Source organism: Zingiber officinale, chromosome 9B (assembly GCF_018446385.1).
Source record: "Zingiber officinale cultivar Zhangliang chromosome 9B, Zo_v1.1, whole genome shotgun sequence".
Classification (NCBI taxonomy): domain Eukaryota; kingdom Viridiplantae; phylum Streptophyta; class Magnoliopsida; order Zingiberales; family Zingiberaceae; genus Zingiber; species Zingiber officinale.
The window spans coordinates 103,500,491-103,528,413 of record NC_056003.1 but is presented as its reverse complement, the minus strand read 5'-3'; the positions used below and the strand labels follow the sequence as shown (position 1 = coordinate 103,528,413).

The 27,923-nt window shown below is 35.3% G+C and overlaps 1 protein-coding gene across 1 annotated transcript; it reads left to right on the top strand.

Moving 5' to 3' along the window:
- The first annotated feature begins 12,133 nt into the window (after positions 1 to 12,133).
- Positions 12,134 to 16,929, top strand: LOC122023246 (putative proline-rich receptor-like protein kinase PERK11). The gene is made up of 3 exons (XM_042581318.1): positions 12,134 to 12,284; positions 16,464 to 16,528; positions 16,600 to 16,929. Exons 1-3 carry the CDS (start codon positions 12,134 to 12,136, stop codon positions 16,927 to 16,929), a joined length of 546 nt encoding a protein of 181 aa, XP_042437252.1.
- Positions 16,930 to 27,923: the final 10,994 nt, after the last annotated feature.

Sequence of the window (27,923 nt, the reverse complement as noted above, 5' to 3'; positions counted from 1 at the left end):
CTTGTACCACATACATAAATGCGCGCGTCCCATGTAGGTCCAAGGTAGCAAGTCTTGAACCCTACAAGGCATACATAACTAGACCCGTTTCTTAGTCCATCGACCTAGGGGCACTTAGGAGTCCATCCCTAACGAGGCCCGTTTCTTAGTCCATCGACCCCGGGGCGCTTATGGAGCCCACCCTTGGTACAAGTCATATAAAGTAAAGTAGCATGTCATACATATCATGATTCTTATCATTTCTTGCACATCATATTTCTTATCATATCATACCATATAGAATTTTGGGCATACAGCTCATCATAATGGTATGTAAAATTTGGGCACACAACACATCATAAATACATGCATAGTTTGGGCACACAGCTCATCATAAATAGCATGTAAACTTGGGCACACAGCTCATCACATATATCATGCGTAAATTGGGCACACAACTCATCATAAATAACACACAGCATAGCATAAGGGTTTCCATCATGTATAGATCATAAATGTGCATAATTAAACATAGAAGCATAGCAATCTCATAAACATGGCATATAAGATACATGGGAAACATAATTAGATTTCTAACCCTAATGTCTTATAGTGGCCGAAACATATAGATTGGGTTTTAGGTAAAAACTCCATACCAACATGTGAACCCTAAATAAGTATCATTTCCTATACCATAAGAAAAACATCATGAGCAAGTTTAGGTAGAGTTCTAGGTTTTCTTAAGCTTACAACTTATCATGGCCGAAACTTATCAAACATTCATTGGGTTAAAAATTATCATTCAAGCTTGTGAACCCTAAACAACTTCATAGCAATTAATTCAAGGAACAACATGAGCATAGTTGAGTTAGGTTATAAGTTTCCTAGGCCCTTAAACATGACATGGCCGAAACTTGTAGGACTTAAAGCTAGGGTTCAAGTGTCCTAAAAGCATGAGAACCTTAAACAACTTTCATAGCAAATATTTCAAGGAACAACATGAGCATAGTTGAGTTAGGTTATAAGTTTCCTAGGCCCTTAAACATGTCATAGCCGAAACTTGTAGGACTTAAAGCTAGGGTTCAAGTGTCCTAAAAGCATGAGAACCTTAAACAACTTTCATAGCAAATATTTCAAGGAACAACATGAGCATAGTTGAGTTAGGTTATAAGTTTCCTAGGCCCTTAAACATGACATGGCCGAAACTTGTAGGACTTAAAACTAGGGTTCAAGTGTCCTAAAAGCATGAGAACCTTAAACAACTTTCATAGCAAATATTTCAAGGAACAACATGAGCATAGTTGAGTTAGGTTCTAAGTTTCCTAGGCCCTTAAACATGACATGGCCGAAACTTGTAGGACTTAAAACTAGGGTTCAAGTGTCCTAAAAGCATGAGAACCTTAAACAACTTTCATAGCAAAATATTTCAAGGAACAACATGAGCATAGTTGAGTTAGGTTCTAAGTTTCCTAGGCCTTAAAACCTTGTGTGGCCGAAAGTTATAGAGCATGTAACCAAATTTCCATGCAACAAACTAGCCTAAGAACATTAAGTTAGTTTCATATCATTTCATCAAGAAGGTCATGAGCATCTTAGACTTGTTTTAAACTCCCCTAGGCCTCAAATCTAAACATGGCCGAACCTTTATAGACATGAAATATAGTTCAAATCAACATACAATCATGGCATATCATAATAGCTTCATATCTTATCTTAGGGAGATCATGGCATGCTTAGTTTTAAGTTCAAACTCTCCTAGGCCCTTAGTTCTACCATGGCCGAATATTCATGAGCATGAAACTGAAGTTCTAATCAACATACAAGTAGGAGAAAATGTTAACAAAACCATTATCATAGGGCACCTATCATGAGAACAAAGGAGCATGTTTTAGTTTAAGGCTTAAGCTTACCTAATTCTTTTGTTCATGCTTGGCCGAAAGTCTAGGATCATGAATCTAAGTTCTAACTAACATTCTAGCATAGAAACATGAAATAAATCCCTACCATAAAATACATGTCACAAGAAACATATCAAGCATGTCGAAATTTAGATCTTTACATTTCCTAGGTCCTTCCTTTGGTCTTATCTTGGCCGAAATTCTTCATGAGGTTTGCTTAGATTTTTATGTAACCGAATCTTCATAGAACACACAAAAGCTATTGTACCACAGGTGAGGGAAACTTACATCCTTTCGCTTGTGGTTTTCCTTAGAGAGAAAAGTATTCTAGGTGCCAAGGAAGGAGAAAGCTTCTTCTTCTTGTACCTACTTTTGTTTCTTTTGCTTGGAAGGGCTAGGATTTGAAGGCTTCTTCACGGAAGTTAGTTTTCTTGGAGAAGAACTTAACTTAGCTATTGGGATGAGGAGAGGAAAAAGTTCTTGGTTCGGTGAGGAATGAAGAAGGAAGAAGGAGGAAGAAAGAAAAGGACTTACTCTCTTGTTTTTCCTTCTCCCAAATCTATTTATTCCTTTGTTAAATGAAACGTGTCTTCATTCATTCCCTCAACTCTTCTTCTCCATTATTCCTTTAATTCCCACGAAAATTGAGAGAGGGAGGGAAGTAAGCAATTCCTCTTTTGCTTGCTCCTTTTCTTAACCAAGAGGAAAAGAAGGTAAGCCACTTGGTTTTCTCTTGCTCTTTTATTTAGTTTTCTTTTATTTCCTTCTCACCTTTAATTAAATTTCTCATCTCTTTCCATCCAAATATTACTCCTTATCCTAGTGGTTATCATGCATCAATTTATCTCCATCATATGTGGGAGGTTCAAGGTTCAATCCTTGACCTCACCTCTTCTTATTCTATATTTTTGTTCTTATTTTCCCTTTTCTCTTATTCTTTTCATTTCTATGCTCTAAGGAAAAATAATACTCATATACCTATCTTATAATTTCGTGGGTGTTACAGATGCATTATTAGTTGCGGCTTATATACTTAACAAAGTGCATTCAAAGTCAGTTCTATCTACCCCACATGAACGTTGGACAGGTAGAAAGCCGAATTTGAGTAATTTGAGATCTTGGGGGTCAACTGCCTACGTTCATGATAAAACTCACGAATATGGAAAATTATGACCCAGAGGTAAGAAGTGTATCTTTATAAGGTACTCTGAGACTTCTAAGGGTTATGCTTTTATTGGTGAGCGACAAGATGGAACCATCTCTGAAATAGAGTCAAGAGATGCTACTTTTCTAGAAACTGAGTTCCCAACACGAGGTGAAGTTGATAAGACAATTCCTCTATATGAGATAGAGGAGGAGGATAATGTTCCTTTATCAACAGATCAGGAGATGCCTGAATCTAGTCAACCGAGTGAGAGTAATTTGCCACTGAATGAGTCAGTTTCTCAACGGTCTAACCTTCGAAGAAGTAGTCGTCATATTATTCCTCGGAGAAGGTTTGATATTGAGAATGAGGCATTGATGGTTCTCCCAGTTGATGATGAGGAACCTCGAACAGTTGAGGAAGCTTTGAGAAACTCAGTTAGAAAAGAATGGAAAATTGCAATGGATGAAGAAATGGAGTCAATGAGAAAGAATCAAGTTTGGGATTTAGTCAATCTTCCTCCGGGCCGAAAGGGCTATTGGGAATAAGTGGATTCTCAAAGTAAAGAGGAAAACAGATGGATTGATTAATTGATACAAAGCTCGATTAGTTGCAAAAGGATATACCCAAATGGAGGGTATTGACTTTGAAGAGACATTCTCTCCAGTTGTGAAGTTTGTGTTAATACGTGCCATCCTAGCTATAGTAGCACAATATGACATGGAATTACATCAGATGGATGTAAAAACGGCTTTCCTTAATGGTAATCTTGACGAAGAAATCTATATGGTACAACCAGAAGGTTATGTTGCTGAAGACCAAGAGAAAAGAGTATGTAGACTTCGGAAGTCTATATATGGGCTAAAGCAAACGTCAAGACAATGAAACATAAGATTTAATGAAGTAATATGATCTTATGGTTTCGAAATGATCAATGAGGATCATTGTGTTTACCTAAGAAAGGAAAAAGGATAGCTTGTCATTTTATCATTATATGTTGATGATATGCTAATAGCTGGAAGTAATATAAAGTGTATGATAGAAGTCAAAAGTTGGCTTTCATCACAATTTGACATAATAGATATAGGAGAAGCAGAGTACATCTTAGGAGTAAAGATCGTTAGAGACCGATCAAAGAGGCTTTTAGGTTTGTCTCAAGAAGCTTATATCACTAAGATGCTACAACACTTCAATATGTCAGATTGCAACATTGAACAGACGCATATAGCGAAAGGTACTGTCTTGAGCAAAAGTATGTATCCCAAGACTCCCGAGGAAATAGCCAAAATGAAGAAGAAACCATATGCCAGTGCCATTGGTAGTTTGATGTACACTATGTTGTGTACCCGTCCCGATATAAGCTATGTTGTTGGCTTAGTTAGTCGTTTCTAGTCAAACATAGGATCGAGACACTGGAAAGCGGTGAAGAGGATATTTAGATATCTTAAAGGAACAACTGATTATTGCCTTTGTTTCCAGAGATCAGATATGAGCCTTAGTGGCTACTCAGATGCAGATTGGGTAGGGGACCTTGATGACAGGAAATCCACATCTGGCTATGTCTTCTTGCTGAATGGTGGTGCCATCTCATGGAACAGCAAGAAGCACGCTTGTGTAGCCTTGTCGACAATGGAAGCTGAGTATGTGGCTTGTGCAGCGGCTGTGCAAGAGGCTGTCTGGCTAAGAAGGTTCCTGAAGCATCTGAGAATTACTGAGGATAGTGAGAGTCCTGTTACTGTGTACTGTAACAGTCAAGCTGCGATAGCTTTTTCCAAGGATCCCAAATACCACAGCAAAGGCAAGCATATAGAAATTAAGTATAATTTTGTAAGGGATATTGTTGACAAGAAAAAGATTATTCTTGGGTACATCCCTACACGGAATATGTTTGCTGATCCTTTTACTAAGCCATTGACTAAAGAGTCATTTCATGGCCATATGAAGTCTTTGGGACTTCGAAGAATGTAACAATTGTAAAGAAATTTTGATAAATGAAAAATGCCATGATCTATTCAGTATATATGTCTTGGTTACATTCGAATAAAAGTCTCGATAAGCATGTTGGCAGATTGAGATTGGTCCACTCACATGGACAATCATTTCTATTTGTTAAGTACAAATAGGGGTAAGACCGTTGCTTATGGGACAACTTATGTAACTGTGAATAGAGACATATCCATAAGTTAAGGTCGCCTTGATATTTGTGTCAAGATGAGATCATTTGTGTAATGATTGAAGTAAATGCACCCACCATTTACTGAATTTGCTTGAGGCCAGATTAGAATTCATATGTTGAATTCAGGATTAGACATTGAGAATGTCTAGATCGAAATCTGTACGATGTTAAATTTTGGGAAAAACATGCGCTCTTTTTAGTAAAGAGAATAACATCGTAGCATGTGATTCATACCACATGTGCTATGGCGACAAGAAGGATATTAGGAGAATGGATCCCTGCTTCTCTACTATGTGAAACCCTTGAGATTATAAGTTAATCTCGATTTTACCCTAAGTGACTATTTAGCTATCTACTTGAAGTTCTGATCAGTGTCTGCTACTTTAGCATGTTTCCTATTGGCTATGGATGATTCGGTCTATGGAGCATAAGTAGGAAAGCGACTGATTAGAATGAATGGATTCTAGCTAAAAAGGAAAATTAAGATTGATTTACATCTGTGACATTTATTCACTAGTATCGGTTACATTTTTAGTTCAGTACATAAAATGTAATTGTGAATAATTTGTTTGATTGGAGATGTTGAACATGCTCTTGACATATGGTCAATATGAGGGATTAGAGATGTTCATGATGATGTAAACAATTTAATCTGGGGTAAAGGCAAGTCATTTATGTCTTTGATTCGTTCTATGGACATTTATATCTCTGATTTGTTCTATGGAGCAGCTAAGTAAGGTGTGACAATCTTCTTAGCAATTGAATGCTCACTGTGCTTGCTGTCGCACGAACCATTTTCCCTAATGTATGGAATGGATGTTCTGATCTGGTCTTCGTGACTTGATCCTTATAAAGTCTGTGTGACTTATTTGGTCTTTGTGACTAAATTTTGCTCTGGTCTTCGTGACTTGATCCTCATAAAGTCTTCGTAACTTATTTGGTCTTTCACTACAAAAAAACATAACTTTGGGGACAAAAGTTTGGAACGAAAATAATTCGTCCCAAAATTGGGACAAATTTAGGGTCAAAAATAAATTTCGACCCAAATAACCAACAAAACTTGCAACAAATAAATTTCGTTTCAAGTTTGCAACATAAAAAAAATTTGTTGCTAAATTCGTCCCCAAATCTGGAACGAATTAAAAATTTATCCCAAATTTAAGGACAAATCCTGGATTCGTCCCAGATTTGGGAACGAATCCAGGATTTGTCCCAAATTCTGGGACGAATCCAGGATTTGTCCCTAATTCTGGGACGAATCCAGGTTTCGTCCCAAAACTGAAAATATTTTTAAATAAATAAAATCAAACACCTAAGGCTTAAATATGGACCTAGAGACATCGGAATTTAATGAAACAAGTTTCTATGCGTCCGTATCATTGAGCTGATCGTAAATACGTCATCATCCATAATTTTTAATTAATATTTTCAGTGAATTGAATTTTTAACACCAAATTAGGTTAAATTGGGATTAAAAAATTCCAAATATATATATATATTTGGTAAAAAAAAATTTTATTGATAGATTTACGATCAAGATAATGATACGAGCACATAGAAACTTGTTTCATCAAATTCCGATGTCTCTAGGTCCGTATTTAAGGCATCCAATTTTGTTTTTTTTAATAAATATATTTTTGGGACGAATCTCTGGATTCGCCCCAAAATTTGGGACGAATCCAGAGATTCGTCCCAAACTTTGGGATGAATCCAGGATTCGTCCCAAAACTGAAAATATTTTTAAATAAATAAAATCAAACGCCTAAGGCTTAAATATGGACCTAGAAACATCGAAATTTGATGAAACAAGTTTCTATGCGTCCGTATCGTTGAGCTGATCCTAAATACGTCATCATCCATAATTTTTAATTAATATTTTCAGTGATTTGAATTTTTAACACCCAATTAGGTCAAATTAGGATTAAAAAATTCTAGAAATAAATATATTTGGTCAAAAATATTTTTATTTATGTATTTACAATCAGGGCAACGATACGAACGTATAGAAACTTGTTTCATCAAATTCCAATGTCTCTAGATATATATTTTTTAAAACATATATAGGTTGATACTAACTAAAAAGGTATTGTGTAATGAACGGTTGTAAATTAGTGTCCGAAAGCTTAAATATGGACCTAGAGACATCAGAATTTGATGAAATAAGTTTCTATGCATCCGTATCGTTGAGCTGATCGTAAATACATCATCATCCATAATTTTTAATTAATATTTTTAGTAATTTGAATTTTTAACACCAAATTAGGTCAAATTGGGATTAAAAAATTCCAAAAATATATATATTTGGTAAAAAATATTTTTATTGATAGATTTATGATCAAGACAATGATACAAGCGCATAGAAACTTGTTTCATCAAATTCTGATATCTCTAGGTCCGTATTTAAGGCGTCTAATTTTATTTATTTTTTAAATAATTAAATTTTTGGGACGAATCTCAGGATTCGTCCCAAAATCTGGGATGAATCCTGAGCTTCATCCCAAACTTTGGGATGAATTCCTGGATTCATTCCAAAATTTGGGACGAATCTAGGATTCGTCCCAAAACTGAAAATATTTTTAAATAAATAAAATCAAACACCTAAGGCTTAAATATGGACCTAGAGACATCGGAATTTGATGAAACAAGTTTCTATGCGTCCGTATCATTGAGCTGATCGTAAATATGTCATCATCCATAATTTTTAATTAATATTTTCAGTGATTTGAATTTTTAACACCAAATTAGGTCAAATTGGGATTAAAAAATTCCAAAAATATATATATTTGGTAAAAAATATTTTTATTGATAGATTTACGATCAGGATAATGATATGAGCATATAAAAACTTGTTTCATCAAATTCCGATGTCTCTAGGTCCGTATTTAAGGCGTCCAATTTTTTTTTTCATAAATAATTTTTGGGACGAATTCCTGGATTCGTCCCAAAATTTGGGACGAATCCAGGATTCGTCCCAAAACTGAAAATATTTTTAAATAAATAAAATCAAACACCTAAGGCCTAAATATGGACCTAGAGACATCGGAATTTGATGAAAAAGTTCCTATGCGTCCGTATCATTGAGCTGATCCTAAATACGTCATCATCCATAATTTTTAATTAATATTTTCAGTGATTTGAATTTTTAACACCAAATTAGGTCAAATTGGGATTAAAAAATTCCAAATATATATATATTTGGTAAAAAATATTTTTATTGATAGATTTACGATCAGGATAAAGATACGAGCACATAGAAACTTGTTTCATCAAATTTCGATGTCTCTAGGTCCGTATTTAAGGCGCCCAATTTTGTTTTTTTTTAATAAATAAATTTTTGGGACGAATCTCAGGATTCGTCCCAAAACTGAAAATATTTTTAAATAAATAAAATCAAACACCTAAGGCCTAAATATGGACCTAGAGACATCGGAATTTGATGAAACAAGTTTTTATGCGTCCGTATTATTGAGCTGATCGTAAATACGTCATCATCTATAATTTTTAATTAATATTTTCAGTGATTTGAATTTTTAACACCAAATTAGGTCAAATTGGGATTAAAAATTTCCAAAAATATATATATTTGGTAAAAAATATTTTTATTGATAGATTTACGATCAGGATAAAGATACGAGCACATAGAAACTTGTTTCATCAAATTCCGATGTCTCTAGGTCCGTATTTAAGGCGTCCAATATTATTATTATTTTTTTTTTAATAAATAAATTTTTGGGACGAATCTCTGGATTCGTCCCAAAATTTGGGACGAATCCAGGATTCGTCCCAAAACTAAAAATATTTTTAAATAAATAAAATCAAACACCTAAGGCCTAAATATGGACCTAGAGACATCGGAATTTAATGAAATAAGTTTCTATGCATCCGTATAATTGAGCTGATCCTAAATATGTCATCATCCATAATTTTTAATTAATATTTTCATTGATTTGAATTTTTAACACCCAATTAGGTTAAATTGGGATTAAAAAATTCCAAAAATATATATATTTGGTCAAAAATATTTTTATTTATGTATTTACAATCAAGGCAACGATACGAATGTATAGAAACTTGTTTCATCAAATTCCGATGTCTCTAGGTATATATTTTTTAAAACATATATAGGTTAATACTAACTAAAAAGGTGTTGTATAATGAACGGTTGTAAATTAGTGTCCGAAATCTTAAATATGGACCTAGAGATATCGGACTTTGATGAAACAAGTTTCTATGCGTCCGTATCGTTGAGATGATCATAAATACATCATCATCTATAATTTTTAATTAATATTTTCAGTGATTTGAATTTTTAACACCAAATTAGGTCAAATTGGGATTAAAAAATTCCAAAAATATATATATTTGGTAAAAAATATTTTTATTGATAGATTTACGATCAGGATAAAGATACGAGCACATAGAAACTTGTTTCATCAAATTCTGATGTCTATAGTTCCGTATTTAAGGCGTCCAATTTTGTTTTTTTTTTTTTAATAAATAAATTTTTGGGACGAATCGCTGGATTCGTCCCAAAATTTGGGACGAATCCAGTGATTCGTCCCAAACTTTGGGAAGAATCCAGGATTCGTCCCAAAACTGAAAATATTTTTAAATAAATAAAATCAAACACCTAAGGCCTAAATATGGACCTAGAGACAACGGAATTTGATGAAACAAGTTTCTATGCGTCCGTATCGTTGAGCTGATCGTATATACGTCATCATCCATAATTTTTAATTAATATTTTCAGTGATTTGAATTTTTAACACCAAATTAGGTCAAATTGGGATTAAAAAATTCCAAAAATATATATATTTGGTAAAAAATATTTTTATTGATAGATTTACGATCAGGATATAGATACGAGCACATAGAAACTTGTTTCATAACATTCTAATGTCTCTATGTCCGTATTTAAGGCGTCCAATTTTATTATTATTTTTTTAATAAATAAATTTTTGGGACGAAGAGATTCGTCCCAAACTTTGGGTCGAATTCCTGGATTCGTCCCAAAATTTGGGACGAATCCAGGATTCGTCCCAAAACTGAAAATATTTTTAAATAAATAAAATCAAACACCTAAGGCCAAAATATGGACTTAGAGACATCGGAATTTGATAAAACAAGTTTCTATGCGTCCGTATCGTTGAGCTGATCCTAAATACGTCATCATCCATAATTTTTAATTAATATTTTCAGTGATTTGAATTTTTAACACCCAATTAGGTTAAATTGGGATTAAAAAATTCCAAAAATATATATATTTGGTCAAAAATATTTTTATTTATGTATTTACAATCAAGGCAACGATACAAAAGTATAGAAACTTGTTTCATCAAATTTTGATATCTCAAGGTATATATTTTTTAAAACATATATAGGTTGATATTAACTAAAAATGTGTTGTATAGTGAACGGTTGTAAATTAGTGTCCGAAACCTTAAATATGGACCTAGAGACATCGGAATTTGATGAAACAAGTTTTTATGCATCCGTATCGTTGAGCTGATCGTAAATACGTCATCATCTATAATTTTTAATTAATATTTTCAGTGATTTGAATTTTTAACACTAAATTAGGTCAAATTAGGATTAAAAAATTCCAAAAATATATATATTTGGTAAAAAATATTTTTATTGATAGATTTACAATCAGGCTAAAGATACGAGCGCATAGAAACTTATTTCATCAAATTTCGATATCTCTAGGTCCGTATTTAAGGCGTCCAATTTTGTTTTTTTTTTAATAAATAAATTTTTGGGACGAATCTCAGGATTCGTCCCAAAACTGAAAATATTTTTAAATAAATAAAATCAATTACCTAAGGCCTAAATATGGACCTAGAGATATCGGAATTTGATGAAACAAGTTTCTATGCATCCGTATCGTTGAGCTGATCGTATATACGTCATCATCCATAATTTTTAATTAATATTTTCAGTGATTTGAATTTTTACAAATTAGGTCAAATTGGGATTAAAAAATTCCAAAAATATATATATTTGGTAAAAAATATTTTTATTGATAGATTTACGATCAGGATAAAGATACGAGCACATAGAAACTTGTTTCATCAAATTCCGATGTCTCTAGGTCCGTATTTAAGGCGTCCAATTTTATTATTATTATTTTTTAATAAATAAATTTTCCTGGATTCGTCCCAAAATTTGGGACGAATCCAGGATTCGTCCCAAAACTGAAAATATTTTTAAATAAATAAAATCAAACACCTAAGGCCTAAATATGGACCTAGAGACATCGGAATTTGATGAAACACGTTTCTATGTGTCCATATCATTGAGCTGATCCTAAATACGTCATCATCCATAATTTTTAATTAATATTTTCAGTGATTTGAATTTTTAACACCCAATTAGGTCAAATTGGGATTAAAAAATTCTAAAAATAAATATATTTGGTCAAAAATATTTTTATTTATGTATTTACAATCAAGGCAATGATACGAATGTATAGAAACTTGTTTCATCAAATTCCGATGTCTCTAGGTCCATATTTATTTCTTTTGATTTTGTTCCTCTTTTATTTAAAAAAAAATAAATTCTGGGACAAATATCTGAATTCGTCCCAGATTTTGGGACGAATCTAGGATTTGTCCCAAAATTTGGGACGAATCCATGGATTCGTCCTAAATTTAGGGACGAAATTGGGAACAAAATATATTTGTTCCTAAAAACCCTAGATCTAAACATCAACCCGATTCTTTTTCCCTTCCCTCATTTCTTTCCTCTCTCCCCCGTTCCCCTTCCCAGCTGCATTTTCCAGGATTTCGGCCGCATCTCCGACCGGCGACGGCGTGATCTGCGACGATCGGCGGTGGAAGGTTTTCGTTTGGTAAGCCCTCTGCTCTCGGATCTCTCTCTGTCGGCATCGCGGGGCCGCTGCCAAGCACCTGCCTGGCCTCCAGCAGGTCCTGCATGGCCTCCGGCAAGTCTTGCATGGCCTCCGGCAGGCCCTTCCTTGCCTACGACTGGCTCCGTCTGGCTGCTGGCAGTCCTTGTCTGGCCGCCGGCAGGCCGCTGCCTGGCCGGCGTGTGGCTGCCCGCTGCCTTGCGATGGCTGGACGACGTATGGCCGCCGCCGTGCACGCACCTTCTGAAATTTAAGTTAATTTTTGAAATTTACTGTCTTAATTGATAATGTTGTTTGTGCAGGTCTTATTTTGGCGTGATCTAAGTGTAGTTGAAGGTAGCTGTATTTGTTGACCTCTTTTCGGTATTCTTAAGTTCATTATTATGCATTTACTAATTTGTATATAAAGTTAGCTTTAAATAATTAATTATATTATAGTTGATTAATTGCGTTCCTTCTTTTTGATTAGCTGTTGTTTTTGTTTTATCTTCAATGATAAGATTTATCTATAGTAACTTTTAATAATGTTTAACTGAATAGTTGAATTCAGGTAAAATGTAGAATGAGCGAAGTTAGATGTATAACAAAAATTTGCCTAATCGTCAGGGGTTAACTCCTGAGTTTATCACTGGACTGAGGCAATTTCTAAATTTTGCATCTACTCAAATTATGTATATGGATGGCAAGAAGATAAGGTGCGCGTGTAGAAAATGTCACAATGGAAAATTTTTACCCACCGATAAAGTTGAAGAACATCTTTGTAGATTTGGTTTTACTCCGAATTATTATAATTGGACAAGTCATGGCGAACCGTTCATATCTGATGAGGATTATGGACGGAATTTTCAAGCCTCTGCTAGTGGGGATCAGAGTTATTATGAACAATTCAATCCATATCAGAGGATGGTAATTGATGCAAGTTGTCAAAATTATATCCCCGAGACGCTTGGTGCAAGTTCTAGTTTTCCTCCAACAAGTGAACAAATGTTTGCCACTAATACATTGCCGTTGGAGGAGCCTGATGTACCAGGTCTGGATGAAATATATTACAAATTTCAAGAAGTATTGAGTGCTGTAAATGAACCATTATATTCCGGTTGTGACAGTCAGACTAAATTATCTCTCACATCCAAATTATTAAATATAAAGGCAGATCATAATATGTCGCAAGATTGTTTTAATGATATTGTTCAAGCGTTTGACGATACATTGCCACGTGATCACAATTTGCCTCTTGATTTTTACAGTATGAAAAAATTGGTGAAAGATTTAGGTCTTCCAGTTGAAAGAATTGATGTTTGCAGAGATGGTTGTATGTTATATTGGGGAGATGATGCAGATGTAGAGGTTTGTAAATTCTGTAATCAAGATAGGTATAAGACAACCAGAAGGAGTCAACAACGACGTAAAGCACACAACCAGTTGTTTTATTTACCTTTAACTCCTAGGTTACAAAGATTGTATGCATCAAAGGCAACTGCGGAACACATGACTTGGCATGCAACTCATCAAACAGAAGAGGGTTTAATGTGTCATCCATCAGATGCAGATGCGTGGAAAAATTTTGATAGAACATATCCAGATTTTGCAAAGGAGACTAGAAATATTAGATTATGTCTTTGTGCTGATGGATTTGCTCCGTTTGGTAAATTAGGAAGAAATTATTCTTGTTGGCCAGTTATCTTAACGCCGTATAATCTTCCACCTGGGATGTGTATGAAAACACCTTATATATTTTTAACATTGGTTGTACCAGGTCCGCAAAATCCAAAGAAGTTAAGAGATATTTATATGCAACCTCTGATAGCAGAACTTAAACAAATATGGGATGAAGGTGTTCCTACATACGATGTTCATTCTAACCAGATGTTTATACTGAAGGCTGCTCTTCTTTGGACCATAAATGACTTTCCAGCTTATGGTATGCTATCAGGTTGGAGTACTGCTGGGATCTTGGGATGCCCAATATGTATGGAGAGATCAAAGTCATTCAGATTGAAACACGGAAAGAAACCAAGTTATTTTGATTGTCACAGGCAATTCTTACCCACAAATCATAAGTTCAGAAAGAATAAAGATGAATTCACTAAAAATAGGATCGAAAGAACACTTCCGCCATTGAGATTGACAGGTCAAGATATTTGGTACAGAGTATCACTTTCCTCTGTTATTGAACAACCATATGGTACAACATATGAATATGGGAGTACACATAAATGGACTAAACGAAGTATATTTTGGGATTTACCGTATTGGTTTAGTCATTTGATACATCATAATCTCGATGTAATGCATATTGAGAAGAATGTTTTTGATAATATGATAAATACTGTGATGGATATCACCGGAAAAACAAAAGACAATCTCAATGCAAGAAAAGATATGCGACTCATATGTAAAAGACCCACTCTTGATGTCGATGAAAATAGTAGAGGACCAAAGCCAAAGGCAATTTATACATTAAATAAGGATCAAAGACGTGTCCTATGTGAATGGTTGAAATCTTTGAAATTTCCAGATGGGTATGTCTCTAATCTTGGAAGATGTGTCGATATGAAAGAATGGAAGTTAATCGGTATGAAAAGTCATGATTGTCATATCATAATGCAAAGATTGATTCCTATTGCTTTTAAGGAACTCTTACCACAATTTGTATGGGGAGCGATTACGGAGTTAAGTATTTTCCTACATGATATTTGCTCAACAGTTTTGAGACGTTCACACATGGAGAAGTTAGAGAGAGATATTCCAATCATTTTGTGCAATTTGGAAAGGATATTTCCACCCTCTTTTTTTGACTCCATGGAGCATCTTTTGATTCACTTGCCATATGAGGCCAAAGTTGGAGGACCCGTCCATTTTCGGTGGATGTATCCATTTGAAAGGTAGAGTGTCTTATTTGTATAATTTGACTGTTTGAATGCAAAAAAAAAAAATACTTCTACTCCTGGATCATTTATATATATATATTTAATATAATTTTATATATCTTCAACATATTCTTATATCATTTGAAGAAAAAGGTGAAAAATAAAGCACGAGTTGAAGCATCTATTGTTAATGTATACATTGTGGAGGAAGTCACCACTTTTGCATCATATTATTTTGAACCTCATGTTCAATGCAAAAGGCGAAGAGCGGGCAGAAATGATGAGGGTCCTATTGATCCAAATGTTACCTCATTTTTAATTTTTAACTACCTTGGTCGACCAAGTGGACCATGTAAACAAAGATACTTAACTGGTAAAGAATGGCGGGCAGCCCAAACATATATTTTACTAAATTGTCCAGAAGTATCATCATATTATGAGTAAGTATATATATATATATATATATATTTTATTTTTTCAATTGTTTCTGTAATAATATATTTTTTTGAGTAGGATATTTACCAACTTATATTCTGAATTATCGACACAAGAGTTTGATCGATTTTGTGAAGAAGAATTTGCTGCATGGTTCAAATCATATGTAAGTAAAAAATCTATATTTTGTTGATACATATGCATACTTTTAACAATTTGTGTTTTGACCTTAGGTTCAAGCTAATCAAGCTCACCTTGAGCAAGAATGGCTAATCCATCTGTCATGGGGTCCAAATTCATGCGTACGCACTTGGCCAGCATATTTCATAAATGGATATAATTTTCATACTCAAGACTATGGAATGGGCAAGAATACCATGAATAGTGGGGTGTGCGTATCGTCATCCAATGAAGGAGGTGCAAGCAATGATTTTTATGGTTTGTTGAATGAAATTATAGAAGTAGAATACCCAGGACCACAAATGCAAGTTATATTATTTATGTGTTGCTGGTTTGACCCTGTTAGAGGGATGAAAGTGCATCCACATTATAATTTAGTTGAAATAAATCATAAGAGATTTTATAAGAGATATGAACCATTTGTGTTGGCACAACAAGCAATTCAAGTATTCTATTCTTCATATCCGAGTTTGAAACGCGATAAGATTGATTGGTGGGCTGTTTGTAAAACTAAAGCACGAAAAAAAATTGAGGCACGTTGGGAAAACATTGCATATCAACAAGAGGAAGTTTCAAACACCTTTCAGACTGAGGAATATATTATTCCAACTTTACGAGATCACAACGGTGTAGTAATCAACGTAGATAGAAGTGAAATTGATGATGATGAGGAGGAGGAGGAGGAGGAAGGAGAGGAGGAGGAGGAGGAAGAGGAAGAGGAGGAGGAGGAGGAAGAGGAAGAGGAAGAGGAAGAGGAGGAGGATGATAATGACAATGATGACTTTGATTTTTGATGATGGATAAGTTTTGTTAGCTTATTTAAAGAAATTTCCCATATTTTATTGTATATACTGTCTCTTTTATAATTTGATTTACTTTATCTGTTAACACATTTTATTTGTTCCTACAGGTCATCAGAGGTCACATTTCATAAATTTCCCCTCCACCCTTTTCCATAATATTTACATAAAAATGGTAAGTTTTTAATTATCCTTTGTTATGTATCAGATCTGTAATTAACTTTATTAAATTATTGAAATTTCCAGCATATATTTCGACGTGGTGGACGTAGACGGCGACCACAGGACCAGACACATCCATCACCTGCCAGTGAACCTATGCCACCCCCTACTCAGGCAGGCTCATCCCATGTGTCTTCTCCACCGGCATCATATTCCCCTGCCAGTGTACCTATGCCACCCCTTCATCAGCCGGGCCCATCTCATGTACCTTCTGCACCGGTTTCATATTCGCCGCCACAAGAACCATACCCAGAGCAGTTACCTGTCCACTCAGATCCTCCTGACTCAACAAGAAACTCATTTGCTAAGTTTAGGAATGATAGAGCTCCTTTAGTCCCCATTGGTGATTCGTAAGTACTATAAAATATTTTATTTTTAGACCTATCTTAATTATTTAACATCGTTATTTTGTAATTTAATGCGGCTTTGAAAATCCGGTACAAGTTGTTCGAGAAATAAATAGAATCGTGAACAACCATTGGGGAGGGGATTCTTTGACATATTCAAGCACTCCACCAGCCACAAAACAACTTTGGTGGAGCGAGTTCAAAGTATATTTTCTTGAGTTTACTTCAATTTTACAGTGATTATATAATAAAATAAATTTCTATTTCAGCGCTTAAATAATTGGGACCCGAATGACGAAATAGAGATACGAAGAATATTTAAAAAGAAATGTGGCGATCACATTAGACATGTATTAAGTCACGCAAAGAGTCGGGGGAAAAAGCCAAATTTCATCACTGAAGAAAATTGGGAGAGGATCACTATATTTTGGGCAACGGAGGAAAGTAAACAAAGGAGTGACCTGAATAGAATGAATCAATCTCACAATTCTGGTGACTCAAGTGCTATATATGCGGGAGGCTCCATTAACATAGATGAGCATAGACGGAGAATGGTAATTGTTTCACTCTTTCACAAATTTTTAATATATATCAAATTATTTCATTATTTTAAATAATGTTTTTTTAGATCAAGGAGACAGGGAAGGAGCCTTCTTTCATTGATACTTTCACTCGTACTTTTAAAAAAAAAGATAACACATGGAGTGGGGCGAGAGCAAAAGCAGTCAAGGTAATATTTATTTTACCTTAATATATGGTTTAAATTTAATTAGTTACCTACCATTATTGTCTTAATATTATATGTGTTTCTATTATATCTAATCAATATCGTATGTGTTTTACAAAACAGGAAAAATATGATCAACTCGAGCTAGCTCAAACATGCTCACAAGCTGGTATCGATAGTCAGGGGTTTGAGGAGTCTGTTGGCAATAATTTGAGTTTATGGTTAGAGGCCAGTGGAGGACCAAAAGGGGGAAGAATATTGGGGATGGGTTCCTTGAGTAGAACCCAAAGATTAGTTGGAACTTCTTCCTCCACATCAGCACTTACGACCCAAATAAATACCTTGACTGATGAGGTTAGCCATCTGAAGGAAATAATATCGCAAAGAGACCAAGAAAGGGTGCAAAGAGATATTCGCCGACAACAAGAATTAATCATGAAACACCTTCAGTTGAGCTCCGCTCAAAGTCAAAATCCTCCCAATGACGACGATGATGATGCCTACGATGATAACGATGATGGCGGTGATGATTTTTGATGATTTTAATAATGTATGATGAATTTTTTTTCTCATGTTTACTGCTTTACACATTAATCAATGGTTTTTTAACTTTTCAACTATGCCATTTGTAGGTTAAGTCTGTTGTCTTCTTGCACTGTTCCACTGTCAATGTATGAGATGACTTATCTTTGACGTAGACTAATCTATATGATTCTTAGTTGTGTACCAGTAACAAAATTAAAGCATAACTAGGCAATATGAATGGAGTCTCTAATACTCTAACTTTATTTTTGTCCTGATTTGATAATGTTGTTTGTGCAGGTCTCAATTTAGTGTGATCTCACTGTAGTTGAAGACAGCTGTATTTGTTCACCTCTTTTCGGTATTCCTAAGTTCATTAATATGCATTTACTGATCTATATATACAGTTAGCTTTAAATAATTATGTTATAGTTGTTTAATTATATAAAGTTAACTTTAAATAATTATGTTAAAGTTAGCTTTAAATAGTTGTTTAATTGTGTTCATTCTTTTTGATAAGCTGCTCTTTCTTGTTTTGTCTTCAATGATAATGATGCATAAAAGTTCTGAATTTGATCTATGTACAGTCTCAAAACTATATAGATACATAAAAGTTCTATATTTCATCTAGAATTACATCACACTATTCTAAAATTCTTTACTAGATAACGATGCATCCTCCTACCTTAATATTTTGCAAAGAGTTGTTAAAAATGTGCTAAAGTTATTCATATGAAATTGTCAACTAGTTAACACAATGAAAGGAACAATTATTTTAAACATTCTTTAGTTTACATTAAATACCAACCAAAGACAAAACTATAAATTCAACAAATTAAAATGAAAAATAAAGTTAACTAAGTGAGAAAATTTGAACCCTAATACCATACTTCACAAGATCTCTCTCTCTTTCTCTCTATATGATGTGCCAATTATATTAGGTTGTATCATAGTTACGATACATGTACTTAGCTTCAAAATAATGCTTATAATTTTATTTACCGTTGCTATGACATGGCTGATTCATATCGTTGGTAAATATGACTTTTATTAGAATTAGGGCTTTTATTAGAATGTTTAAGGAATTTCACATTTATGTTTTGTTTCCAATTATTCTTTTTACATGGCCATATCGTATAATATTTACAATCTTTCTTGTTACACATAATCTAGTTTATTTGTTTGTTGTTATGTAGGCAAAGGAGATTTGATGGGGATCAAAGATTTTGTGGCACACGAAGATGACTATATGTATTCTTAGTGTTGTTGGATGGATGATGGACTATAAAACATTGGGTTGTTGAACTTGTAAACTTTGTTGAACAAGATGGATCTTGTAAACTTTGTTGAAATCTTTATATTTCTTGAATTATGAGTTGATGTGTTGAATGTTAAATTAGGATGTGTTGAATGCATATTATTTGTTATTTGAATTTGGTTTTTATGTATTTGGATTGTATTGCATAAATAAATTGAAGCTGGAAAAAAATATTTGATATAGGGATGAATTAGGCAACGAAAATGATTTGTCACAATTCTATCGTAATTTGGGACTAAATTATTTTCGTCCCAGAATTCGTCCCAGATTCTAGGACGAATCTACAAAATTCGTCCCAAAATTCGTCCCAGAATTTGGGACGAATTCTGGGACGAAAATTTATCTTATGATTATCAAAGAATTTGGCAAGTTTTTGTTGCCAAATTCGTTGCCAGTTTTGCAACAAATTTATTATTCGTTGCAAACTTAGGAACAAAAATGGCAACAAAAAAAATTTTATCACCGAATTTGTCCCCAAATTCGTTGCAATATTAGGGACAAACTTGGTAACAAAATATAACTTGTCACCGAATTCGTCCCCAAATTTGTTGCAAAAATAGAGATAAATTTGGCAGAAAATTTATGTGAATTCGTCCCCAAATTCGTTCCTAAGTTTGCAACAAAAATAATTTTCGTTGCAAATTTGTATACTTTTTTGCAACGAATTTGGAGACGAAAATTTTATTCGTCGCCAAATTCGTCCCCAAATTCGTTCCCAAATTTGCAACAATCCATAATTCGTTCCAAAAGTTGGCATCAACCATTTTGGGACGAAAAAATTTTCGTCCCAAATTTTGTCCCTAAATTTTATGCAACGAATTTTTTTTTAAAATTCGTCCCCAATTTTGTCCCAAAATGCCTTATTTTTTGTAGTGTTTGTGACTAAATTTTGCTCTGGTCTTCATGACTTGATTCTCATAAAGTCTTTGTGACTTATTTGGTCTTTGTGACTAAATTTTGCTCTGGTCTTCGTGACTTGATCCTCATAAAGTCTACGTGACTTATTTAGTCTTTGTGACTAATTTTGCTTTCGTTTTCGTGACATGATCACCTTGTAGTCAATGTGACTGACATGGTCTATGTGATCATATAGATTGACTTGGACGAGTGGGAGATGTTAAACGTTGCATCAGTTGCAACGTCGGGAAGATGAAGAGGTGTCCATTCACCTTCATCTTCCTCCATTGAAAGTTGTCATCAAGACATCGGTTTGTAACCGATGTCTTGCTTGATATATATGATGGCGTCCAAGGCAATAAGTGGGGGATCGAGGTGAGCAGAAGCTTCACGAAGGTGATCAGAGAGCAATCGTGATTAGAGGTGTGCGAGCAAAGGGAGAGCATCCAGAGGCTGGGATTTGGCTCGTGAACCTTGAAGTACTTTCCGGCAGCCCCGTGATCGTGCTTCCGACAGCGACAATCTCTTCATCGCGTCTTCGGTTGCAATTCTTTGGGAGATCACTGTGAGTGATTACCGCAGTATTTAGATTTTATTTCATACTCTCAAAACTACCAACATTATCTGTAGTGTTGCTCATCATCTGGGCAGCCAGTTCGTTGGCTAGTGAAGAACTCTTGCAGCGCCGGGGGATCTAGCTATTGAGGTACAGCGGTAGCAACTAGCTGCTAACGCGTCGAGTATCTGTATCCAAGCCTTCAACTAAAGTGATAATGTGTCGGATTTGGATCCATTTCTATATACCTCATCTCCCTCCCATTAGATTTTTAACTTTCATCTCCGTATTCATCTCATCTCCATTAGATTTTCAATTTTAATCCTCATACCTGAATATTGTATATCCTAATAATGTTCTTGGAGAATAGAAAATGAAAAGTAAGGATTCGGGATTCGTAAAAAGTAGAAGCTGAAGATAAGATTTTTTTTTATCTTTTTTATTTCTTTTTAATTGATCATGAAAGAAAAGTAATAATTAGTTATTTAATTAATATATATAATTTAATTAGATATTCAAGTTAATAGAATTTACTGTCGCACTCAAATGCTCGTCCATACATGATTATCCTGATTCCTCATTCGATATTTATTTTTTTTAAAAAAAATTAAAATTTTATTTTTCAAAAAATTATTTTGTGGAAATAGTCTTATTATACTCAGCCCAATCCACCTATTTTATCGAGTAATCAAGTACAGCTTAACATGTTTTTTATATAGATTATTAAATAATTAAATTATGTCCACAATATTGCCATAATTACTCCGCCAATTATAATCTTTTAACGGATTATCCTACTTCATAGTCTTTTTTGAATTCTCTCTTAATTTCCCCCTCCCCGATCTCTATATAATACGTCCATAACCCTTATTCTCCCTCCATTCATCGATCAATTCCTCTCCATCCGAATCCATGGCAACGGCGACGGCGGAGAAATCCATCTGCAGCAGGGCCGACTGCGGCACCCACGACTGCATCGGCATCCGTTCCGTCTGCGCCGACTGCCTGCGACCGTACATGGGCCCTCAGTTGCCGTCATTCGACGAAAGGCTCAAGCGCTTCGCCGCCTTCACGGCGGAGCCTCGTCGTTGCTCCTCTCCGTCGCTGTCTTTCTCCTCCTCGTCGTCCACGGTGACAGCCGAAAGGAAGGAAGCGGGGGAGGAAGTGGATGGGCCACGCCGGTTGGCGGCTTTTGGCGACGGCCGGCCGTTCAGGGACTGCTCCATGGCGCCGCACCTCCGCTGTCGGTGACGCCCGGCAAAGCACCACCCGTGACGGTTTGAAGGCGGAGGAGGCCATCTGATGTGCTCTGTTTTGGAGATTTTAGAGTTCTTTGTTTTTTTTTTTTTGAATATGATGGATGTTGAACGTTAAAACTTTTATAAAATGACAATTATGGATGAATCGGATCATATTGGGATTAATTAGTATATGCAATTTTTAATTTGGGATGTAAAAGATGATTTCGTCCGCCTTAAACGATTTCTACGACAAATTTTTCCACGGCAATCGAACCGTGTCAAGGAATCAATTCTACCAGCTGAAAATCATCCTAGGGCATTTTTAATTTCAAATTTGAATATCAATATTTTCTATTAAAATCAAACTTTTATGAAATAAAAAAAATTAAATTTAACAGACAATTTAGATTAATGCGTATTAGTTATCGTTCAGATGTCCCTTGAGGGTTACTGTTCAACAATAAATGATAAACGTTAGTTAGTATTCGATGGTTGTGTGTCAGATTAGTAATAAATCGATACCAAATTTGGTAAGTCCATGTGTTCCTTGAGGGTTACCGTTCCGTGCTCTCCTCTCTAAGCTGATCCACTCATTATAAAAATTCTAGAGGTATGTTTAGTTGAGAGTTAACTTAATAATCTTGGTTATCCATCTAAGGTTATAAAATCCTACAAAAAGACATGCAACTCAAAATCAGAAAATCTCGAAAAACTAAAATTTTTCTTGATTCCAAGATTAATAAATTTTTTTTACTCAAAATATCCTTGCATAAGAAAAAAAATATGATAAAAAAAACATAAATAAAAAATTGAAAACTATAAAAAACAAAATAGAATAACTTAAAAAAAGACGTAAAAAATAGAAAAATAGAAACAACGTTAAAAATATAAAAAATATAAAAACCTAAAAACGAGAAGAAATGTATAAACAATGTAATTTTTTTTTTAAAAATATAAAAAAAAATAAAAAAACGTAAAAAAAATATATTAAAAATGTAAAAAAATAAAAAATAAAAACCTTTAAAAATAATGAAAAAATAATAAAAATAAAAAACTTTAAAAAATAACGAAAAAATTAAAAATAAAAATATGAAAAAATTAAAAAAATGTAAAAAAGGGAAAAAAAAAAGAGGATAAAAACACATAAAAAGAAAGAAAAAGTAAAAAAACATAGAGTTTAAATATTATTATTATTATATATGATTGATTTTATAACTGAGGGTAATATAGTAAAATATTAAATTAAGTTATTTATTAAAACCTTCAAATAAATAAATTTTTGTCGCATTATCTTTGTCCCAGGTCATACCACAGACGGTGAACACATGTCATCTCTAACATAATAATCGATTCTCAAGAACTAACGATCCTTTAGATCAAATTACCACGCGAAGAGTCCCTTCAAGCTCGAACATCCCTTTGGTTTGTGCTCAGTGTCTCTCCTCAATGAACGAACAATAAGTTGTTTTTGGATTTCTCGAAGGAAATTCATTTGTGCGTGTGTAAATTTTCTTATTGATCTCATTTTATGTATAATACTTTGTGATCACGATTTGTTTGGTTCATTTTCAAAGAGGGAATTGAATCACAAAAGTGCAACGAATTGTACGAAGTCACTTCTTTCATATGCATTCTCCCATGCATGGGTAGATGGAGTTGATTATTAGGGAGTAATTTATATGTGATGAAAAAAAAAATATATATATATATAGAGAGAGAGAGAGAGAGAAATGTTAAGCTACGGACCATTATTTATGGATTGGTACGGACTAAATGCCATGTCATTATTTTATTAATTTTTTATAAAAAATTTTCTCTTCTTCTTTTGTTTTTTTCTTCTGCTTCGTTCATTCTCGTTTCGCCGAGAACCAGTTCACCGCGCCACCTGCCACCGGCCATCTGGCCATCGCCCTGCCACCGGCCATCTAGCCACCGCCGGCGGCCTCCGGCCGCCTGGACCCACCCATACTATAGGCAAGGGGTGAACCCGTCGGGGATCGCGGCTGCTGCCGCTGCCCACCGCCGAGTTGTGAGGGGATCTAGTCGCGCCAGATTCGGACAAGATTGCGGCCGGATTCCGGCGCGATCGTGGCCGGATTTCGACGCGATCGTGGCCGGAATTTGGCGCGATCGCGTCCAGTCACGAGCGCGTCCGGAATCCGGCCGCGATCCCGCCGGATTCCGGTCGCGATCGCATCCGGAATCTGGCGAGATCGCAGCCGGATTCCGGACGCGCTCGCTACTGGACGCGATCGCACCAAATTCCGGCCACGATCGCGCCAGAATCCGGCCGCGATCTCGCCGGAATCTGGCACGATCGCGTCCAGTCGCGAGTGTCCAGTGGCGAGCGTCCAATCGCGATAGCGTCTGGAGTCCGGCCGTAATCGCCCCAGATTCCGGTGGGATCGCGGCCGGATTCCGGCGGGATCGCGGCCGGATTCCGGAGCGTCCGGAGGCAGTGGGTCAGGCGGCCGGCAGACAGGCGGGTGGTAGCGGCGACGAGGCGCGGTTGCTTCGTTACAGCGAGAAGAAGAAAAAAATTAAGAAAGAGAAAATATTGTATTAAAAAAAATAATATAATATGACATGTCAGTTGGTCCGTAGCAATCCGTAGGATAGAGTCCGTAGTATAACAATCCTGTATATATATATATATATATATATATATATATATATATATATATATATATATATAATTTTATTTTTATAATATGTTTGATTGTGATTCGGATCTATTGTTTTAACATGATCTCAATACTAAAAGTATAAAATTTATATCTCATGAGGTTTTAGGAATGAATTAAAAGGAGAACCTGACTCTCTAACCCGTAAATAATCGAGACGCAGAGAGTCGGATAAAAAAATACAACCTGACTTTCCGCGAGGAACTCTAGACAATCATAGAACTTAATGGATCATACTTAATATGTTTAAAGGTTAAGGTTGGTACGTCATTGTAGAAATAAAAGTTTACATCGAATATCTTAGGATTGCCTACGTGCACGAGCCAATATTGAGGATAAGAATTAAGAAAGATCAAGTGTTTGCTAGCATGAAAGTGAAATCAAAACCCTAGGATTATTCTCATTGTCTGTCTTTCTTCTGACTACTTACTTTAATCACATTCTAGCTTATTTTTGTGATCTCTCTGGATTCCCTCTCTCTCTTACCCTCTCACTTTTCTTTCACAGTTAGATTCTTATTTGCGATTGTGATAACATATACTTTTGATTTAGTCTAAACTGTTAAGTTTGATTGGTAAGTTAGTACTCGATCCCCAATCCCTGTGAATTCAATCTTATTATTACTTGATGACACTTCCGTACACTTGAGAATTTGCCACCACGTCAATTTCCTTAAAGATCAAACAATTCTATCGAATTGATTATGACTGTATATGTGATAGCATCTACTATACCAAGAATATTAAAGAACCCAATTCTTGCAATTACTCAAGATACTCTCTTTTAGCTTCTATGCTTATTTCTTAGTTTAAGATCCCTCTTACTAACTGGAATAAAAGAATTAATAAATATGTTTTGACCAAAATGGGAATAAGCACGGCTTATGAATTTATAATCATGGAATCGACTCAATCATCAGATTATAAGTCTATTCCATACTAGACCAAACCGAAATAGGGTTATGTACATTATTATTATGAGGATGGCCATTCGAGCGTATGTAAATAAATACTATGTACCATATTTACTTCTTTTCTTTTGAGAGCTTCTATCTTTTGGGAGCTTCTATTGAATCGAGAAACAAGTGTGATTATACATCTTTTATATATATATATATAAAAGGTATACTTCGAATAATTCAAATCAAAGCAATTTGATGTCTGACCTGAGCCTATATGACATGGTCGATTGAAAGACATACTCCAGCACTCCACCTTTGTTATATATTCCATATATATCACATTAGATAGATATCATATTCATGGAATACGATTCACTTTAAGATGCCTTGATGCTGAAATGGTAGACACATGAGACTCTAAATCTCGTGCTAAAGAGCGTGGAGGTTCGAGTTGTCTTCAAGGCATAGTATTGAGAATGCTCATTCAATGAAAAATTCAATAACAGATTCAGATCTAATTAATATTGATATACCGATTTGTTGATATGAAGTATTCCGACATTCCCCACGATTCGAGTCCAAGCTATTGGAATAGGCTCGGTGGGGGATCATGAAATTTTGACGATTTTCTCCATCTAATAAATGAGGAGTCTGTTTTGAAATCGTTCGCCCGACACCCACCCCCCAATATAAGATTCAAGAGGAATCATACAAGGGTAGATTGATAAAAACCTTTAGTAAAATACCCACCACTAACCATAATTCAACAGATAAAGTACATTACATAGTCCATTTTAGGGATCGACAACTTACTCATTTAGTGACTTTGGAACTTGACGTTCCCAAAATGGATTGGTGCGGGTGAATTAGAGAATAGACAAACATCTGTTGGTATTCCAGCCTTCCTTCTCCTTTCAGGGCTATCTGAAAGAGAATCCAACATCTCTTGGTCATGAATATTTGAAATAGGACAAATTGGCCTCCATGGATATCTTTGCTTCAGAACAAAATAATTAGAATTAGGCTCGATCAACTTGTTGAGGATCTTGGTCCCACTAGGGGGGGGGGTGAATAAACGATCACCCTCTTTGTTGTTTTCCTACAATTTATTAGTTGAGTAGTGGAATAATGAAAGCACAAAGTAAGAAGTCAAACCTAACACATTCGTTTAACGTGGTTCAGAGATAAAGCTCCTACTTCACGACTGTCCATAAGGTGGATGATCCCTATCCGTCGGTGGATAATTCCTCAGCAAACTCCGGCTAGCTCAATCCTCTTTGTCGGAGGAGAACCCTCACCACAACTCAATCAAGAACACGAGGATCACAATGAGAGCTTGGAGACTCTAATTAGTGGTTAACTACCTCTAATTTCATCACCCAAACGAGCCACCCCAAGCTCTATTATATAGAGGTTTGGGGAAAACAACCGGCTACCAGTCGCTTGATGCTACCATTGGACACAGTCAACGACACTCCACAGAATTCACTATTTTATTTAACGGCTCTTTACCAATCGACTGGTAACATTACCAATCTATTGTCTTCATAGCCATCAGGCATATAAACATTCTGTGTCTGCCCCAGTCGACTGGTGATCTTGCCAGTTGAGTGGTAAACCCGAGTACAATCACTCAGCACTTGTCCTTGTCCACACAACCTTGACCTTGCCTTCTAGCCTCTTCCATCAGCCTCGCGTCCCTTGGATACTTTCTTATCCTTCATGTCTTACCTTTAAGAGCTTCCTTCGCCTTACCCTTTGTTGTCAGGTTTTCCTTTGTCAAGAGGTCGTGCCTTCAGGACTTCACCACCAAGAGCCATGTTCCGGGATTTCATCCTTGCCAAGTCACACTTGGACTTACGTTGCCAAGGTTATACACTTGGACTTATACCGCCAAGGGCCATGCTTTAGGACTTCATCCTTGCCAAGTCATACTTGGACTGACGTTACCAAGGCTACACATTTGGGCTTACACCACCAAGACTCCACTTGGCCTCTAATTTTCTCTCTATCTCTGCCTCAGCCCTCAATGATTCCTGAGCTTCCTGAAGTTTATTTTTCAGCTCGCTCAGTTGGTCAATTTGGGTCTGAGCTTCCTGGGATGACAAGGCGAGGGTCGGAACATATTCCACTTCTGATAATCTCCCCTTCAAGG

What these genes read in the sequence shown, in the direction of transcription:
- LOC122023246 (XM_042581318.1), top strand. Translation starts at nt 12,134, where the DNA reads ATGGCCTCCGGCAAGTCTTGCATGGCCTCCGGCAGGCCCTTCCTTGCC. An exon ending in CCTTGCGATGGCTGGACGAC is followed by an intron (nt 12,285 to 16,463) that starts GTATGGCCGCCG and finishes TTGTTCCTACAG; the next exon opens with GTCATCAGAGGTCACATTTC. An exon ending in ATAATATTTACATAAAAATG is followed by an intron (nt 16,529 to 16,599) that starts GTAAGTTTTTAA and finishes TGAAATTTCCAG; the next exon opens with CATATATTTCGACGTGGTGG.